This window comes from Oncorhynchus mykiss, chromosome 15 (genome assembly GCF_013265735.2).
Source record: "Oncorhynchus mykiss isolate Arlee chromosome 15, USDA_OmykA_1.1, whole genome shotgun sequence".
NCBI lineage: Eukaryota > Metazoa > Chordata > Actinopteri > Salmoniformes > Salmonidae > Oncorhynchus > Oncorhynchus mykiss.
The window spans coordinates 48,662,893-48,684,300 of NC_048579.1; the positions used below are offsets into that span (position 1 = coordinate 48,662,893).

General features: G+C 44.2%; 1 protein-coding gene across 1 annotated transcript in view; it reads right to left on the reverse strand.

Moving 5' to 3' along the window:
* Positions 1-2,039: 2,039 nt before the first annotated feature.
* The window catches only part of drd4-rs (dopamine receptor D4 related sequence), a 28,268-nt gene continuing 8,899 nt past the window's right edge, over positions 2,040-21,408 (reverse strand). Inside the window, exons 2-5 of the mRNA XM_021563452.2 lie at positions 15,167-15,498; positions 14,568-14,680; positions 10,379-11,085; positions 2,040-3,163 (exon numbers count right to left, since the gene is read on the reverse strand). Of these exons, the coding sequence (XP_021419127.1) occupies positions 2,961-3,163; positions 10,379-11,085; positions 14,568-14,680; positions 15,167-15,451 (1,308 nt within the window). The 5' untranslated portion in view covers positions 15,452-15,498 and the 3' untranslated portion in view covers positions 2,040-2,960. The remainder of the gene's footprint in view (positions 3,164-10,378; positions 11,086-14,567; positions 14,681-15,166; positions 15,499-21,408) is intronic.

Here is a 21,408-nt window from a genome sequence, read left to right on the forward strand (position 1 = left end):
CTACGCCGTCATGGATTAAAATCCTGCAGCGCACGCAAGGTCCCCCTGCTCAAGCCAGCGCATGTCCAGGCCCGTCTGAAGTTTGCCAATGACCATCTGGATGATACAGAGGAGGAGTGGGAGAAGGTCATGTGGTCTGATGAGACAAAAATAGAGCGTTTTGGTCTAAACTCCACTCGCCGTGTTTGGAGGAAGAAAAAGGATGAGTACAACCCCAAGAACACCATCCCAACCGTGAAGCATGGAGGTGGAAACCTCATTCTTTGGGGATGCTTTTCTGCAAAGGGGACAGGACGACTGCACCGTAGTGAGGCGAGGATGGATGGGGCCATGTATCGCGAGATCTTGGCCAACAACCTCCTTCCCTCAGTAAGAGCATTGAAGGTGGGTCGTGGCTGGGTCTTCCAGCATGGCAATGACCCGAAACACACAGCCAGGGCAACTAAGGAGTGGCTCTGTAAGAAGCATCTCAAGGTCCTGGAGTGGCCTAGCCAGTCTCCAGACCTGACCCAATAGAAAATCTTTGGAGGGAGCTGAAAGTCCGTATTGCCCAGCGACAGCCCTGAAACCTGAAGGATCTGGAGAAGGTCTGTATGGAGGAGTGGGCCAAAATTCCTGCTGCAGTGTGTGCAAACCTGGTCAAGAACTACAGGAAACGTATGATCTCTGTAATTGCAAACAAAGGTTTCTGTACCAAATCTTAAGTTCTGCTTTTCTGATGTATCAAATACTTATGTCATGTAATAAAATGCAAATTAATTACTTAAAAATCATACAATGTGATTTTCTGGATATTTGTTTTAGATTCCGTCTCTCACTGTTGAAGTGTACCTATGATAAAAATTACAGACCTCCACATGCTTTGTAAGTAGGAAAACCTGCAAAATCGTCAGTGTATCAAATACTTGTTCTCCCCACTATATGTTTTTAAGGATTTGCGTATGACCACAAACTTTTCTATAAAAGGGTCCCCAACGCACACACATCCCTGGGTCGCTCGTCTTTTCAGCGGCTGGAACAGACTGCAACAAACACTCAAACTGGACAGTGAAAGATCTCTTCATTCAAAGACTCAAATCATGGACACTCTTACTGACAGTTGTGGCTGCTTTGCGTGATGTATTGTTTACTCCCTTCTTGCCCTTTGTGCTGTGGTCTGTGCCCAATAACGTTTGCACCCTGTTTTGTGCTGTTACCATGTTGTGCTGATACCATGTTGTGTCGCTACCATTTTGTTGTCATCTTGTGTTGCTACCATGCTGGGCGTTGCCTAAGGTCTCTCTTTATGTAGTGTTGTGTCTCTTGTCATGATGTGTGTTTTGTCCTATCATTTTATTTTATTTGTTTTTGTTTTTAATCCCCCGTCCCCACAGGAGACCTTTTGCCTTTTGGTAGGCCTTCATTGTAAATTAGAATTTGCTCTTAACTGACTTGCCTAGTTAAATAAAGGTTAAATAAAATACAAATTAAGTAGAGTCACATTTCCTTGTGACAGGTCATCATAGCATGGCCAGAGATTAAAACGACAAACTGTGATTTATCACTCTTGTTGCTCTGCCTTGGCTTTCAGGCCTGCTGTGGGGAAGATTGCTAGTGTGGTCGGTGGCTGGCTGTTGATCATATCTACGTGGATTGATTTCATACATGGTGGCTGGTCACTAAGTATGACTCACTGGTCCAAATCTCAGCTCCTTATCTCTGGGTGTATGTGCTCCTCTAGCTGGGTGAGAGCTGTGTCCACCAGCCACAGCAAAGACACCGCATTAAGCCCAGCACTCAAGCCTTAACGCTTGAGGTGAAATTGCATGATTGAGTTTCTCTCTCCCCCTTGTAGATAACAGACAAGGATCATGTCACATGTAATGGTAATTTCCTGTGTTGTGTAATATGGCAGTGTCTTCTGTGGCTTTTGATGAGGGAATCGACCAACGTATGGCATACGCATCATCATACGCATCATCATACGCCTCATCATACGCATCATCATATGCATCATCATACGCATCATATAGTAAAGTATCACACTACGTATCATTTAGTATCATCATATGGAACATGTTTTATTTTTCCATCGACGACAAAGAGAGTTGTTTACATTTGTCACATTCACAGCACTTTTGTCAAAATAGGTCGTAGTATAACTTTACAAATGACATCATCTTGAATAGTTCTTCCCACAATGTTGGCCCTGAAGTCTGTCATTTGTCCCTTCTGGTGGCGTAAATGTTCATAATATTATCTACAGGCAATGTCTGTAATCCACAAGATAGAAAATTGAGTGTTTTTTTGTATTTTTTTATTTAACTATGTTTGCTGTATAATTGAAGTTCCTCTTGAGCCACCCTATGTCCCTAAAGTCTCACAAATCCTCAGGATAAATGGAGACAAAGTCAATTCGAAAGAAAATGAAATGCAATACCAATACAGAAAACCTGCACATTATTAAATCAAAACTGAGAACCGTACATAACATCAACATTTCATTCTGAGAGAGATCAAAACTCACATATCAAATAGTTAGATGTTCTTAAGTGTGCACGTTGTTCACATATTTTATGACTTTGGGCTATGATATTAACAGTATTCACCATCTTCTGTAACCAAGCAATATTTCGCACAGTATCACCTTCAATGTAGAAACATCAGATACAGTGAGCCACTGTCTTTCAGTTCACAATATGTCAACTAAGGCATCAGTCAAATCCTGTCATGTTGTCCCCTGTATTGTTCATCCATTTTGACAACCTCACGTTCGGCCAGCACTTAAATCCAGGAAAACCCCTTTGGGTAAAGAAGTCCCTCTCACATCCAGCAAGCGAGGAGTTTTGTGAAAGATCATTTAATTCAGGTCTCATGGCCCAGAGCAACATTCTAGAAGTCAGGTCTCAGGTTGAACCATAAAGATAATTGTTGTTCTATCTCAATGAATAGTTTGTCAAAGAGGTCCCAGAACTCAGGTCTCATGCTCGACAGCAGAGAAGTTTGTGAAAGACATTTCGGAACTCTGCGTTGAAGGCAGTGTAAATGATGGGGTTGACAGCACTGTTGACGTAGCCCAGCCACGTTACCACGGAGATCAGAGTGGGGCTGATTTTGCAGGACACGCACAGCACGTTGGTCACATGTACCACAAAGAAAGGCGTCCAACAGGCTAGGAACACACCTGGTATAGGTGAGAAGAGGAGGGGAGGAGGCGGAGGGGAGGGGAGGAGAAGAAGAGGGGGGAGGAAAAGGGGGAGGAAGAGGGAAAAGGTGAAGCAGTCAGTATTTTCAATGAATCAATACATGGCAAGGGATACAAAACTACAGTATATTACCATAATGTGAGATGGTAAACATCAATGTGCTATGACATTGAGGAAAAGGTGTTCATGACAGACACTGCTTATAGAGGTTGTGTTTAATACAAGTATGTTGGTATAACGTGAGATGGTAAATATTATGTGACGTCCCATTGAGGGAAAGCTGTCTATGACAGGCAAACTGTAGCTCACTGCATATAAAGTTACTGGATTTGTATTTTCTGTGTGCAGGTGTGTAGAAAAAGTGTTTGCACAGATCATGTGAACCATGGTAGAAGATTGCAATCAAGTGGCTGTTTCCGAGGAGATAGTGTCCTCTTCTTGTTCTGCGATCTGCATTACCATAATGCTGGTAACACTTCATCACCTTTCCGGCAAACATGCCATGATAGCGTTGTCACACTGAGTAAAGTTAGTCAGCTCTGCCTGTACACATGGCCTGTGCCAGTCATGGTGTGAGCGACTTGCTCCGAGTAGATGTGCATAGATGTACTTAGACAACGGGTGTGTGTATGTCATATTTTCCACTCATTCAGCACGTGCCAACACTCGCACCTGTTCACGCACACACACATATGGTATGACACAGCTTAGATCCACAACACATAGACTACGGACTCTATTTCTCCCTGCTTTGTCTGTTCAGACACAGCAGGAGTTGGTTTGTCAGTGGATAGATGCGGTCCTGCATTAGTACAGTATGCAAACAGGCCCAGCATTGTGGGAAGAGACTATACTGTGGAGGGTGGTATTATTCATTCCTCTATTTTTCACAACAACACTAGCATAGTGCTCAACACATCCTGCTAAATCTGCGGAGCAACAACACTAGCATAGTGCTCAACACCTCCTGCTAAATCTGTGGAGCAACAACACTAGCATAGTGCTCAACACATCCTGCTAAATCTGTGGAACAACAACACTAGCATAGTGCTCAACACATCCTGCTAAATCTGTGGAGCAACAACACTAGCATAGTGCTCAACACATCCTGCTAAATCTGCGGAGCAACAACACTAGCATAGTGCTCAACACATCCTGCTAAATCTGTGGAACAACAACACTAGCATAGTGCTCAACACATCCTGCTAAATCTGTGGAGCAACAACACTAGCATAGTGCTCAACACATCTTGCTAAATCTGCGGAGCAACAACACTAGCATAGTGCTCAACACATCCTGCTAAATCTGTGGTGCAACAATACTAGCATAGTGCTCAACACATCCTGCTAAATCTGTGGAGCAACAACACTAGCATAGTGCTCAACACATCCTGCTAAATCTGTGGAGCAACAACACTAGCATAGTGCTCAACACATCCTGCTAAATCTGTGGAACAACAACACTAGCATAGTGCTCAACACATCCTGCTAAATCTGTGGAGCAACAACACTAGCATAGTGCTCAACACATCCTGCTAAATCTGCAGAGCAACAACACTAGCATAGTGCTCAACACATCCTGCTAAATCTGTGGTGCAACAATACTAGCATAGTGCTCAACACATCCTGCTAAATCTGTGGAGCAACAACACTAGCATAGTGCTCAACACATCCTGCTAAATCTGTGGAGCAACAACACTAGCATAGTGCTCAACACATCCTGCTAAATCTGTGGAGCAACAACACTAGCATAGTGCTCAACACATCCTGCTAAATCTGTGGAGCAACAACACTAGCATAGTGCTCAACACATCCTGCTAAATCTGTGGAACAACAACACTAGCATAGTGCTCAACACATCCTGCTAAATCTGTGGAGCAACAACACCGTCTAACACCATCGTCTCCCCAGTGTCTTCAGAAAGTATTCACACCCCTTGACTTATTCCACAATTGTCGTGCTACAGCCACATTTTGTCGTGCTACAGCCACATTTTGTCGTGCTACAGCCATTCTAGGTAAGTTGTTTTGATGCGCGTCTCACCGGAAAGACTCAAGATAACTAACATACTGCTTTATGACCTCCCACTGTGGTGCATACTATGACATCTCCCCCTTTAACTTTAACACATTTGCCTTTTAACTCCTTCTACAAATGAGTGTAACCATAATGAAAGCATCCGCACTTCAGAATAGCAATACACAGAAACAATGTTACTGAAAAGGTTTTGAAAGAACAATAAAGCAACGCAACATTTCACATGTACCCCCCCCCCCCCACCCCCCCCTAAAAAAAAATGTATATTGATCTGTAGTGTCTCTTTTCAATGTCTCTTGGTTTCTATAGTTGTTCTTCACAGGTCCAGTCTGACAACTGGTTTACAAACCCTTCCAGACTTGGTAAGTAAAAGTCCTTGACAAGCAGTCTTTGTGCTGTCACTCGAGGTCAGTGAAACAGTCTCTTGCTGACCATTGTCTGGCAGTAGACTATTTTCTCTTCTTTCAGGAGCGGCGGGCGTTAAACCTTTAGTTGGGGGTAGGCACTGTCTGGTGGTGGCGACAGTTACGTCGTAGTGTTCCTCCTTTCTGCATCTCGACGACGTAAACCTGGGTGTGGTGCTTTCCCCTGTTACCCCTGCAGGTGTCGTCTACTCGTTTCGGTGAGCACTGTTTCTCCTGGCAGTAGCAACTGTAATGGTCTCGCCCCGTGATGGCTGGTTGTAGTAGAGGGCTTGTTTCCTCTTTTCTGCGGCGTCCTTTAGCCTGATGTGTTTTTGTTGGGCCACTTAGGTTGGAGGTTTCTCTCCAACGTTGGGAGTTTCATTCAGATTTCTCTACCCATGAGGAGCTCTGCTGGGCTTGCTCCCGTTGTCGTGCATTGGGTTTAATCTGTGGCACATGAGACCAACCAGTGGGTCTTTCTGCTTCAGAATCCTCGTCGCGGTCTGCACTGCCCTTTCGGCGTGATCGTTACCCGGAGGGTTGTGTGCGCTGGAAGTAATGTGCTTAACCTCAAGCTGATTTGCCATTTCTTTGAACTCGGAACTAGGGAATTTTGGCCCCATTGAAAAGGTTCCTTTCAGCTTCAGGGCGACCTGTGTACTGTGGTTGTAGGCATGTGTAGTATCTCAATGAATCTTGAGTCATAGTCAGATATAATCAGATGATTTTGTTTGTTATGCTCACATAGATCCAGAGCAATAATTTTCCATGGCCTGTCAGGGAACAGCGTTGAGATGAGTGGCTCACTTTGCTGTTCCTTTCGAAGCTCACAACGAGACTGACATAACCTTTATCTTTAGCTCTGATGAGATACTGAGGCGTTGGCCCTCTCTCTGCCTTTAGTCAGACCTTGATGTCCGTTGTGTATTCTATCAAGATTGCCTGCCCGCTGTGTCTGTGGTACTAGTACGCGATTCCCTCTTGTGACCACACCATTGTACACTGTACACTTTTCGCTGAATAAAAATCTCGGACTGTGACTGGGGGTTTTACTCCCATGTTCAGGCCAGTCTTGACCTGATGTACTTGATCACTGTCTGTGGTTTACCATCTGCTGCAGTGGCAACTCTGATGCTCTCCGTTCTTCTGTCTGTGTAAAAGGCATGTTGTTGATTACGGCTGCGATGTAACACTCCACGTCCGTGTGTGTGTCAGTTTCCTCTTCCGCGAGTGTCAACGGACTCCTTGACAAGAGTGTCCGCCACGACCCACGTTTTGCCTGGCGCGGACTCCCCCGTGGGTTAGAACCTCATGAGCTGCGTGATTAGTCTCTGGCACGTAAAACCACATTATCCAAGTCTTTGCTGTTCATTGGTGGGACCAAGGGCTTGTGGTCACTGGCTTGAAAACCTCCAGGCCGTATAGATATTTCTCGAATTGTCTCGAACGTCAGGACTGGGGAAGTCGTTAGAAGTACTGTGAGGCGCTGGGACGCCGCCTGCTGTGCGTGATCCCACTCCCACGCCCAAAGCCATCAGACTGTTAAACAGCCATCACTAACACAGAGAGGCTGCTGCCAACATACAGATTAGATTCATTGGCCACTTTAATAAATGGATCACTAGTCATTTTAAATAATGCCACTTTAATAATGTTTATATATCTTACATTACTCATCTCATATGTATATACTGTATTTTATACCATCTATTGCATCTTGTGCCGCTCGGCCATTGCTCATCCATGTATTTATATGTACATATTCTTATTCCATCCCTTTAGATTTGTGTGTACTAGGTAGTTGTTGTGGAATTGTTAGATTACTTGTTAGATATTACTGCACTGTCAGAACTAGAAGCACAAGCATTTCACTACACTCGCATTAACATCTGCTAACCATGTGGATGTGACCTATAAAATCTTATTTGATTTGACCTCATTAGCTCATGCAGTGGTTGACCCACTGTGGAAAGGTTGGGGATGTACTTCCCTAGTTATTTAACCATCCCAAGAACTCTCTTCAGCTCCTGCAAGTCCTCTGGTGGGTAAAGTTGGCTGATGGCCTCCACTTTCTCTGAATCAGACCTGACTCCTGATGAGTCAATGAGGTGTCCCAGGCAGTGTGGCTTTGTTTGCCTGAGAACTCACTTTTCTCTGTTCAACTTTAGTCCGGTTGACTCAATCTTCTGCAGGACTCTTTTTAGTCCCTCGTTGTGCTCCTCTATAGTATTAGCATATACCAAAATGTCATCCATAGAAACGGGGGCTGTCTTAAGGCCTTGCAATGTCTCCATTTTGTTTTGGAAGATTTCTGGAGGGCTCGAGATCCCAAACGGCAGACGGCAGAAACAGCACCTGTCAAAAGGTGTAATAAAGGTTGTCAACTTTCTGCTGTCACAGTGTAGGGGTGTTTGCCAAAAGCCACTTGCCGGATCCCTTTGTTGAGAATACTCTGGCTCCACTCAGCTTTGCTGAGGTGGTAGGATGAACTGTTCCCTTTTCACTGCTTCAGTAAGCTTTTTCAAACCCACACATATACGTACTTTTTCCTTTTTTCTTCAGGACAGGCACCATGGGTCCACACCAATCTGTTAGCTGCATCGCCTTCTCCACAATGTCATTTTCCTCCATTCTGCACAGCTTCTCTTTCACCTTCTGCATCTTGGGATTCTGTGCGCTGTGTGCACTGCACATGGCTGTGTGTTCTCTTTCAGTTGTATTTTCATTGGCTGTGTTGAGCAAGCCACGTTCTCCAAATGCGTCAAATGCGTCACTCGATGCGTTTCACCAGGCCAATCTCGGCTGCTGTTGACCGGCTGAGTTAGTTGTTCACACTCTGTCTGCAGTGTTTTCTCTGGAATGAGCATATCAAATGTCTCTTCATGCATTACACTAGGGAAAGGGGGGATACCTAGTCAGTTGTACAACTGAATGCGTCTTCCACATTTAACCCAAACCCTCGGAATCAGAAAGGTGCGGTGGGCTGCCATAATCAACATCCACAGCGCCCGGTGAACAGTGGGTTAACTGCCTTGCTCAGTTGCAGAATGACAGATTTTTACCTTGTCAGCTCGGGATTCAATCCAGCAACCTTTCGGTTACTGGCCCAATGTTCTGACAACTAGGCTACCTGCCGCCCCACTAGCATCTGCTCCAGTGTCAATTAAACATTTTACAGGTGTTGCACCAATGAGAACTTGCACTGCCCATTGGTCATCACTCCTATCGGCATTGCTAACGGATCTGAACATAATAAATTCACTAACTGATTTTGTGTGACACATTCTTTCCTAATGCCTTGTTTACTGACACTTGTTGCATGTCCAGTTGAAAGCTGGACATCTTTCCTGCTCTTTATGTTACATTTTCCCACACCTGCGGCATTTTCCTTCTGCACTCTCCGTGTCCTTTGAATCTCTGTTCTCATTGCGCCGTTTTGCAATCTTCTTGTGCCCCCGTGCAATCTCCTGCACATAGCACGCGGCTTCTCCCTGCTGGCTTACTTGCGTTCTAACTTTCTCTGACTGACGGACTGTAGTTGCTAACGTAAGATCTGCCATCAACTCCAGTGTAGGACACAGTCCTTTATCCAGTATGCCCACAACACTTTGGTTCTGAATATGCGGATCTCTATTCGCATCGAAGTCACAATGCTCTGAGAGCTCGCTAAGGGCTCTGATGAATGTCTCTGCCTTTTCCCCCAGGTTGCTGTACTCGTTGATAGAAACAGGCACGTTCGTGAATAACACTCCGTTTGGGAAAACAGTTTTCAGAGGATGAGAAAGCAGACTTTGATGCAAAGGTGAGCGATTAGAAAATGTTCTCGGCCTCGCTGCCCATGGCATGAGGGAACTGACCTGTACTTTTGATCTCCCTGATCCAACTGGGTCCACGGTTTTGAATCTCATCAAAACGTTGTTTCCAATCCATCCATTCCGTCGGTTTATCAAAGCTAAAGTTTTGCGGTGGGTCAAACTTTGCCATAGCCCACTATCTTAGTAGAACGTGAGCCTGTCCTCCTACCTCTGACACCATGTAATATAACGTGAATGTCTAGTCAGAGGAGTACCTTTTCAGGGAAGTAGTTTTAATTCCCGTCTTACGAGAATGCCTCAATAAAGCCTTAAACTCTGCTTTATGACATCTCGTAACACTGTCGTGTATACTATGAAATCATCTACACACAATACCCCGTAATGACAAAGTGAGAACATGTTTTAAGACATTTTAGCAAACTTATTGAAAAGTTCAGAAGGGTTTGTGCATATATTATGACAGCATTTTGTGACGTTTTTGTTCGTTTTGGAGTCCTGTACATTTTTTGGGGGTGCGGGGATTCGTTCAACAAATTAAGACAAAAAATGATTCTTCTCACTCCTGGAGAGAGTAGGAGTCCTCCAGCTATGGATTGACGGACACTGAACCGGAGCTTGAGAAGCTGGATATACTGTATACTTAGAGAAGAGGTGAAACCATTCACCCTCCAGTACAGGCACTGATTACCGAAACAGCAACAATCACAAACAGCCATGCGCTTTAATCCTAGTTGATGTGTCAACAATCAGGAACCCCTCATTTCCATGTCCACCCATGTTTATGTAATGAATACTATTTAAGCTCACCGCAACCCCCTCTTTTCTTGCAACAACGATTCTAAATTAGCTTTGTTGGTATGATTTGTGTAAACCTTGGAAGACACACACACACACACACACACACACACACACACACACACACACGTACACATACCTACCAACTACAACAGGAAGAACCTTCATGGCTTTGCGCTCCCTCCCACTCACTCTGCTACTCTTGCTGTTACGGCGCCCCCTCTTATTAGCCTTAGCGTGGGCCAGCCCATTCTCCTTCAGGCTCTTCCCTTGCCTAGGTGGCCTCTCCGTGGGGTCAGCGTCCGAAACGCTGTCCATCTGGGTAGTCATGGGGTCGCTCTCCGCCACGCCTGCCCCCAAACCCTCCTGCTGCTTGTCCTCCACCCCCAGGGTCGCTGTGGGTGACGCCATCGATACAGCCGACGGTGACATCGGGCTGAGAGCTGTGGGCATGAGGTACACCACCTTCTCCTTGGCACCCGCCCTGACCCCTGCATTCTCTCTCTGCAGGGCGGAGCTGAGGCGCAGGGACAGGCTCCTTTTTCCTCCCCTCGTCAGCTGGGAGCGGCTCCTGCCTGAGCTCCAGCGTCTCAACCCCCGGAACATCCAGTAGTACAGGAAGAGCATGACAGGGCAAGGCACAAAGAAGGAGCACACGGAGGAGTAGACCACAAAGCTGTCGTTCTCCAGCTTGCACACGGTGGGGTCGCGGCCCGGCACCTGGTTGAGGCCGAAGATGACGGGACTGGCGACGCCCAGGGAGAGAACCCAGGTGGCCGTAATGAGGACCAGCTGCCGCAAGCTGAACTGGTTCCTGTTATACTTCAGTGGCACCACCACCGCTATGTACCTGCAGGGACACACACATCAGGGGATAAAATACATTTCAAATACATAGAGCACACCTGTTGTACTTCAGGGGCACTGCTGCCACCATGGCTATGTACCTGCTGGGACACGGATCAAAGTAAATAACATAGTCTACATTTACAATACATAAATACATCAATTTAACATGGAGGGACTTCAAACAGGCCAATGCAGTAGGGGAATACTCAGAGGACACAGTGGCTGTTTTGGAAGCATTTGTAAAAACCTGAAAGTTGTTCAAAGCTGTTCTGTGATCCTCCTTCAAAGTAAACTTAGATGTGGAGGCACTAGAATGCCACAGATAACGTTACAATAATATTCACCTTCATTCATAACTCCACTCAACTCCACCCTCCACAACCTGGCTCTACCCTACTTCTCCTGTCTAATAAATCCAATGAATCTCAATCTATTGTTTAGATACCATGTTGAATGAATGACATTGTGAAATCTAACAACACCACAATGCTATAGAACCTGTCAGTCTCACGAGCCGCACAACGCTAGGGATATAACATTTAACTAGCAGGAAGTGTGTGCTGTGTGGAACCCATTGAATGCTTCTCTTATATTTTACAGTTGGTTTGTTTTTGCTTTGCCTTAGAAACTCTTGGAGCCCTTAGATGTTGTTTCGGGTAGAGTCCCCTGGGTGGTTGGCGTGAGTTTGCTTCTCGCTGTGTTGAGTAATTAGTGGGTCTTGATGATTGGGTCGATGAGGGGGTTCCAGAGCTATGGTTCCATTAGCCTCCTATAGACCACAGCCATCAGTTAGCATTCACTGTGTGATGTCTGCTAATGGTCTAGCTACGCTCTTCTCACAGACTGGCAGAATGATTTGGGGGATTACTGTGAGTGACAGGGCTCGCTACAGAGCTCGCTACAGACATTAGAAAGAGATATTGAACTTGCAAGTTGAAGATATTGTTTTTGGTGTTTTTAATGGCTCTCTGTGTTGCTTTCATAAGTGGGAATGAAGAACACACACAGGGTATTTCTTGAATATATCTTTTTGAAGAAAAGCTTGTGTTATCAATCTTTTCCTTGTTCGACCAATAACTCAGAGATATTGCAGTAGTTCTTTGCAATTTTTTGTTAACTCATCAATCGTACTGGAGACGCGTCATTTCAACATGGATAATTGGGTAATATTTGGTTGACATGTTGATCAAAGACATTTACAACCCATATTCACCCACTCAAAAAGAGGGCCAAAAGTAGTTGAATATCCATTGTGTTATCACGAGGCTTTCAACCATCTAAAGACACAAACAAATTCCAGTGCCAAACAATGTTTAATTTGCAGTTTATTTATAGAAAAGATTACTGTGTTATCTCTGTGCTTCATCTAATAGCAGAACCAAATGACCTGGATTGCAGGTGAGATTACATTAAAAGTACATGGTGCAAGTGATCAATGCTGTTCAAGATTTTGCACAGATAATTACAGAAATTGTGATGATCTCCACAGACCTGAGACGAGCTATGCATGCCATTTTGAATATGCACGCTTTAATGATTACGTGAGAATACATTCATAGTTACAGTATCCTCAACGTGGCCACGTATGTGTTACTCGTTTAAGGTTACATTTGTTTGTAAGATAGCCTTAACTTTAGGCTATTTACTGTATTACAAAAGTAATATCTAATTGTGTTTGGTTGTCAAATATCAACATGATCTTCTGCTTGGATAGTTCTATTTGTGCCACTAACTTAGTCTGGCTTTAATTCCAGTTTGTCTATGTTAAAGAATAGAACTAGATCAAATCAAACTTTTAAAAACACTTTAAATCAAGTTTCACTTTGATTTTTGTTTGAGATGAATATGTGAATCCAACGTATCAATTGTTAATTTGTAGACAAACTGGAATTAAAGGCAGACTAAGTCAGTGACCCAAATGGAACTATCCAAGCAGAAGATGCATCTCCTTCAAAAGTTGATATTTGGTTGTGCTGACAACCAACTACACAATTCAACATCACTAAATATCATTAAATTAGAAATCAACCAGAGCTTGAAACCCTAGCCTTATTGTATTGTCTATTTTTTGTTGAATTCTGGGTTGAAATTAAACAATAGCTGTGGATGACTTTGCAAATCCTATAGCTTATAGGCCTAAATAACATAATTTATGATATATGAGAGATAAGAGTATGATCACATTTTATTTACTCTGCTAAACCTACCCTTTTCTAATGACTTCGATAGCAGCAGTGAATCTATTTCGTTTTTAGTTTTAAGTGGAGATCTCTCAACAATCATTCTCACGATAGCACATTGGTAATAGTCAGTAGTAAAATATCAAAGTTATAGGGCTTGGTTAAAAACCCAGGATGGGACACCAAAGGGGTTTTAATTTTTTTTATTTCACCTTTATTTATCCAGGTAGGCTAGTTGAGAACAAGTTCTCATTTACAACTAAGACCTGGCCAAGATAAAGCAAAGCCGTGCAACACAAACAACACCTTTATTTATCCAGGTAGGCTAGTTGAGAACAAGTTCTCATTTACAACTAAGACCTGGCCAGGATAAAGCAAAGCCGTGCAACACAAACAACAACACAGAATTACACATGGAATAAACAAACATACTGTCAATAATACAATAGAAAAGTCCATATACAGCATGTGCAAATGAGGTAGGATAAGGGAGGTAAGGCAATAAATAGGCCATAGTGGCGAAATAATTACAATATAGCAATGAAACACTGGAGTGATAGATGTGCAGAAGATGAATGTGCAAGTAGAGATACTGGGGTGCAACGGAGCAAAATAAATAAAATAAATAACAGCATGGGGATGAGGTAGTTGGATGGGTTATTTACAGATGGGCTATGTACAGGTGCAGTGATCTGTGAGGTTCTCTGTGAGCTGCTTAACGTTATGAGTCTCCAGCTTCATTGATTTATTTTTACAATTCGTTTCAGCCATTGGCAGCAGAGAACTGGAAGGAAAGGTGGCCAAAAGAGGAATTGGCTTTGGGGGTGACCAGTGAAATATACCTGCTGGAGCGCGTGCTGTAACTGTAGATAGATCAATTCTCCAGTAGGAGGTGCTGCCCAGCCTATTGTTTTTTTTTATTCGGACAGCAGATATAACACTGAAGATCTGACATTGTTTTAGAGGTACAAATTCAAGGTTTATATACAAGATATCCCTATGTTGACAAGCTGGTTACCATGATGACATAATCCTGTGGTAGAAATGTAGCCCTCAGAACAACAGTTAATTACTTTTTTCAAATCCAATGTATTTTCCACGTATATTCCACATCACAATATGTTGACAAATTACATTGAAACAACGTTGATTCAACCAGTTTGTGCCCTGTGGGTGGACATGTGTTGTTTCTAGGTTTCAGAGTCCAGTGTACCATAACTAGACAGGTCAGAGAGGGTATTGTGGTATTGAAAACTAGTGTGTTACCACAGTGTCCAGGCGAAGTTGAGACAGAAGGACTCACCTGTCCACGCTGATGGCACATAGGTTGAGGATGGAGGCGGTGCACAGCATGACGTCCATGGTCATCAGAGCATCACAGATGTATGTGCTCAGGGTCCAGGTACCACCCAGGAACTGGGAAACACAGCAACAACGACAACAACACCAACAACAGGTTGTCAGTCCTGTCGGCAATGGACTTTAAACTACGAAGAGACAGACAGGGCAGGTAAATTGGGCAAAACTACAGTATGTGTTTCTTCAATATATATATACATATATGTTTGAATTTTTTTTTACCTTTATTTAACTAGGCAAGTCAGTTAAGAACAAATTCTTGTTTTCAATGACGGCCTAGGAACGGTGGGTTAACTGCCTTGTTCAGGGGCAGAACGACAGCTTTTTACCTTGTCAGCTCGGGGATTCAATCTAGCAACCTTTCGATTACTTGTCCAATGTTCTAACCACTAGGCTACCTGACGCCCAATTTAAGAGGTCATGGAGGGAAGGTCAACTTACACGCACGCTCACACGCACGCTCGCACGCACGCACACACACACACACACACACACACACACACACACACACACACACACACACACTCTCCACTACTCCCTCACCTCAGAGTAGACATAGAGGGGCAGCACCAGTACAGCCAGCAGTAGGTCGGCCACAGACAGGCTGATGATGAAGTAGTTGGTGGCAGTCTTCAGGGAGCGCTCAGTGAGCACGCTCAGACACACAAGTACGTTGCCCAGGATGATGATCAGGATGAGCGGCACACCCAGCACCAGGGCAAAGTAGTTGTAATCATACTCTTTCCTCTGGCCCAGGACCACCAGCCCCCTCTCAGTCAGACCCTCTGGGGTGGCATTGCTGCTGGGTGATGTCGTCACATTGACCATGTCGATGATGGAGGCCCCGGGCTGCACTGTCGCTCTGAAGTTAACATCTAGGGAGGAGGCGAGAGGAGAGTGTTTGCTGTGGTGTGTATGTGCCTTCAGTAAGCATTCACACCCCTTGACTTTTGCACGTTTTGTTGTGTTACAAAGTGGGATTCAAATGGATTTAATTGTATTTCTTATCATTGATCTATACAAAATACTCTGTAACGTCAAAGTGGAAGAGAAATTTGAACATTTATTAAACATTTATGAAAAATAAAACACTAATATATCTCAATAAAATAAGTATTCAACCCCCTGAGTCAATACATGTTAGAATCATCATTGTCAGCGATTACAGCTGTGAGTCTTTTTGGGTAAGTCTCTAAGAGCTTTTCACACCTGAGTTGTACAATATTTTCCCATGATATATATATATTTGTTAATTCTTTAAGCTCTGTCAAGTTGGTTGTTGATCATTTCTAGACAGCCATTTTCAAGTCTTGCTACAGATTTTCAAGCCGAATTAAGTCAAAACTGTAACTAGGCCACTCGGGAAAATTCAATGTCATCTTGGTTAGCAACTCCTGTGTAGATTTGGCCTTGTGATTCAGGTTATTGTCTCGCTGAAAGGTGAATTCCTCTTCCAGTTTCTGTTGGAAAGCAGACTGCTATATTACATGTATTTTTATCAAAAAAAACTCCCTAGTCTTTGCCAATGACAAGCATACCCATAACATGATGCAGCCCACCACCATGCACAAAATATTAAAACTCCTGTTGTGTTGGATTTACCCCAATATTTCTTAAGTGCATTTTTGGAATATTTGTTATTCTGTACGCCTTCCTTCTTTTCACTCTGTCATTTAGGTTAGTGTTGTGGAGTAAGTACAGTGTTGATGACCATCCTCAGTTTTCTCACAACCATTAAACACTGTAACTGCTTTAAATCACCATTGGCCTCATGGTGAAATCCTAGAGCCATTTCCTTCCAGGAAGGACGCCGGTATCAAATCAAATCAAATCAAAACCAAATCAAATTGTATTTGTCACATGTGCCAAATACAACAGTGAAATGCTTACTTACAAGCCCTTAACCAACAATGCAGTTTCATGAAAAATAAGTGTTAAAAAAGTATTAACTAAAATGAACTGAAGTCAATGTTTTTTTTTATGAAAAAAATAATAATTAAAGAGCAACAGTAAAATAACAGTAGTGAGGGCATATACAGGAGGTACCGGTACAGAGTCAATGTGCGGGGGCACAGGTTAATCGAGGTAATTGAGGTAATATGTACATGTAGGTAGAGGTAAAGTGACTATGCATGGATAATATATAGAGAGTAGCAGCAGCATTAAAATGTGTGTGGTGGGGGGGGGGGGGGGGGGGGGGGCAATGCAAATAGTCTGGGTAGCCATTTGATTAGCTGTTCAGGAGTCTTATGGCTTGGGGGTAGAAGCAGTTAAGAAGCCGTTTGGACCTAGACTTGGTGCTCCGGTACCGCTTGCCGTGCGGTAGCAGAGAGAACAGTCTATGACTAGGGTGGCTGGAGTCTTTGGCAATTTTTAGGGCCTTCCTCCGACACTGCCTGGTATATAGGTCCTGTATGGCAGGAAGCTTGATCCCAGTGATGTACTGGGCCTTACGCACTACCCACTGTAGTGCCTTGCGAACGGTCGGAGGCTGAGCAGTTGCCATACCAGGTGGTGATGCAACAAGTCAGGATGCTCTCAATGGTGCAACTGTAGAACTTTTTGAGGATCTGAGGACCCATGCCAAATCTTTTCAGTCTCCTGAGGGGTAATAGGCTTTGTCGTGCCCTCTTCACTACTGTCTTGGTGTGTTTGGACCATGATCGTTTGTTGGTAATGTGGACACCGGGGAACTTGAATCTCTCAACCTGCTCCACTACAGCCCCATCAATGAGAATGGGGGCATGCTCGGTCCTCCTTTTCCTGTAGTCTACAATCATCTCCTTTGTCTTGATCATATTGAGGGAAAGGTTGTTGTCCTGACACCACACTGCCAGGTCTCTGACCTCCTCTGTATAGACTGTTTCATCATTGTCGGTGATCAGGCCAACCACTGTTGTGTCGTCGGCAAACTTAATGATGGTGTTGGAGTTGTGTTTGGCCATGGGGTCATGGGTGAACAGGGAGTACAGGAGGGGACTGAGCACGCACCCCTGAGGGGCTCCCGTGTTTAGGATCAGCGTGGCAGATGTGTTGTTACCTACCCTTACCAACTGGGGCAGCCTGTCAGGAAGTCCAGGATTCAGTTACAGAGGGAGGTGTTTAGTCCCAGGGTCCTTAACTTAGTGATGAGCTTTGAGGGTACTATGGTGTTGAACGCTGATCTGTATCTTTGTAGTGACTGGGTGTATTGGTACACCATCTAAAGTGTAATTAATAACTTCACAACTTCACCATGCTCAAAGGGATATTCAATGTCTGTTTATTTTTATTTTGTACCCATCTACCAATAGGTGCCCTTCTTTGCAAGGCATTGGAAAACCTCCCTGGACTTTGTTGTTGAATATGTGTTTGAAATTCCCTCCTCGATGAGGGACCTTAGAGATAATTGTATGTTTGGGGTACAGAGATGAGGTAGTCATTCAAAATCATGTTAAACACTATTGTTGCACACAGAGTCCATGCAACTTATTATGTGACTTGTTAAGCACATTTGTACTCCTGAACTTATTTAGGCTTGCTGTAATGAAGGGGTTAAATACTTATTGACTCAGGACATGTCAGCTTTTCGCTTTTTATTCATTTGTAAACATTTCTTAAAACATAATTCCACTTTGACATTATGGGGTGTTGTGTGTAGACCGGTGACACAAAATCTCAAAGTAATTTATTTTAAATTCAGGCTGTAACACAACAAACTGTGGAAAAAGTCAAAGGGTGTGAATAAGGCATCTGCATAGGTAGGAGAAAGTGACTAGGCAACAGAATAGATAATAGACAGTAGCAACAGCATATGTGGTGAGTGTAAAAGTGTGCGTGTGTGTGTGCGTGTGCGTGTGTGTGTGGGCGTCAGTATGCATGTGTGCGCGTGTTATGTGTGCGTGGGGGTATGCAGTGTATGTGTGTGGTGGGGTGTCAGTGTAAGTATGTGTGTGTGTGTGTGTGGGTAGAGTCCAGTGTGTGTGCATAGAGTCAGTGCAAGAGAATTAGTGCAAAAAAGGGTATTTGCAGGTAGTCTGGGTAGTCATTTGATTAGCTATTTATCAGTCTTGCTTAGCAGTCTTGGGGGTAGAAGCTGTTCAGGGTCCTGTTGGTTCCAGACTTGGTGCACTGGTATCACTTGCCGTGCGGTAGCAGAGGGTTCAGTCTATGGCTTGGGTGGCTGGAGTCTTTGACAGTTATTTGGGCCTTCCTCTGACACCCCCTGGTATAGAAGTCATGGATGGCAGAGTGCTCGGCCCTAGGGATGTACTGGGCCGTACTCACCACACTCTGTAGCACCTTGCGCTCGGGTGCCTTGCAGTTGCCGTACCAAGCGGTGATGCAGCCAGTCAAGATGCTCTCAATGGTGCAGCTGTGGAGCTTTTGAGGATCCAAATCTTTTCAGCCTATTGAAGGGGAAGAGGCCCTGTTGTGCCCTCTTCACAACTGTGTGGGTGTGTATGACCATGTTCATTCTTTAGTGCTCGCACCTCCATTTCCTTCTAACTTGCTGACGTTAAGAGAGAGGTTGTTGTCCTGGCACCACACTGCCAGGTCTCTGACCTCCTTTTTAAAAGGCTGCCTCATTGTCATCAGTCCTACCACCGTTTTGTCAACCGCAAACACGTGGGTGAACAGGGACTACAGGAGGGGACTAAGCACACACCCATGAGGGGCCCACGTGTTGATGGTCAGAGTGGCAGATGTGTTGTTGCTTCCCCTCACCACCTGGGGGCTGCCCGTCAGGAAGTCCGGTTCAATGCTGTGCTGTAGTCAATTAACAGAATTCGTACATAGGTATTCCCTTTGTCCAGGTGGGTGAGGGCCGTGTGGAGTGCAATAGAGATTGCTTCCTCTGTGGATCTGTTAAGGCAGTATGCGAATTGGAGTGGGTCCAGGGTGTCTGGGATGATGGTGTTGATGTGAGTCATGACCAGTCTTTCAAAGCGTTTCATGGCTATAGGTGGCTATAGGCAGGTTACCTTGGCATTCGTGGGCACGGGGACTATGATGGTCTGCTTGAAACAAGTTGCTATTACAGACCGGGTCAGGGAAGACACTTGCGCATGCTCTGAGTATGCATCCTGGTATTCTGTCTGGCCCCACGGCCTTGCTGATGTTAACCTGGCTTAATGGTCTTACTCACATGTAACCTGTGATAGTGTGCAAGTCCTGCCAAATCTGTTCATACCTTGATGAAGTGAGGCCGGGAGACGGGCAGAGCGTGATGTGTGTCCTGACCGCTGATTCTAGACCCTGCGTGTTTAGCGTGTGTGTGTCAGCCAACTGCTTCCCCTGGTTGAGACCCGTGACAGCCATGTTTTATAGAGACGACTCTTCAGTCATTACTCGTCTCCCTGAGTGACATCACAGATCACACCTGCCATGGAAGAGGTGGGATATAAAAATAAAAAAAACGAAAACACATTTTCTTTAACCTGATTGTGTTGCAACTCAGTAGCCCAGAGTGACCGGTATTTTTCATCTGAAGTGATGGTACAGCAGGCATCTGTGTTTTTCACATCGATGCAGTTTAGAGGAAAACTCCACCCAAAAACGATCCTTTGGTATTTGCTTCATTAGTCTACTGTTGATATATTCCCAAAAATGCTTTGCAGTTTTAGGACAGCTTTTAAAGGAAAGTTTATTACTATTCCCTTGGCCCCTCTTTCGTGTCATAGTTTTAACTCCAACTAGAATTCAGATTTCATCGTATGCAGCCTCCCTCCCTGTCTTATTGTTGTTTTGGTGTGTTGTTTTGCATGTTGTTCTGAAACAACACATCTGGTTTTCCTACAGTCTCCCCACTGAGCGTGCTCCAGATCAGAGCAGTTTTTCCTGTGATATGGAACTGTCTTTTTTCTCCTGCGGGCTACAGGCGAGGGTTGCCATGACACCCATGAGAGCTCACACAATCTACAAAAAGACCCACTCGAACTGTCCCAGCTCATTTCACTTGTATAGATGAGGTATGAAAGCAGTGTTTTTTGTTTTTCCAATTTTGGAGTGGTTCGGCCTAGTTTTGATTTACCTTTGTTGAGTTGTCAACTAATGTGACTTCAACGTTGGATTTAGGTGAGAAGTTGGGTGAAGAAAAATATGAAATTCCCTTAAGTTAATGACTTAATCAGTTTTCCACGTTGACTCGACGTCATCAAAACGTTTTTATGATGTGGAAAAAACATGGATTCAAACTGTTTTTTGCGCAATTGATACATGACTGTATGTACAGACAGAGTTTGTCATGTTCTGTGTGTCTATGGCTCTGGTCCAAAAAGGATTTTCTTCTCACATCTGGGCAGTTCAGATGCATTCATTGGTGATTATATTGATGATGTTCCTATTTCAGGGATCTCTCCTGATAATAGCCACAGTTTGCCAAATAGAAGCATTTGTCCCAAGCAGAGTCGGATTGATCTTTTGAATTTTGATCCATGGTGGAAATTTGAATTGTGATCTGGAGGGTGTTCAAGCTCACTGCTGTGTTTAATATCTTGGTTAAATTCAAAAGAGCAATCTGGACAAAAAACACACACACACACACATGCACACAAACACACACAAAGCATTTCCTAGGCCTGCTGTGTAGCAGGTAATTCATCTCCGTGGTCGGCGGACTCGGCGTTCCGCCTTAAATGTCAAACCAAGCGGGAGCTTGCAGCTTAGAATGAGAGCGGCGCAAAGGAAACAAAACAAGACAGGGGAATAAAGTGGGAGTTATTGAGGTTCATCAGATCAGATGGAATGGACTGATAAAGCAGGAAGTGGATAGCCATCACCACTCTTACAACAACACCTCAACC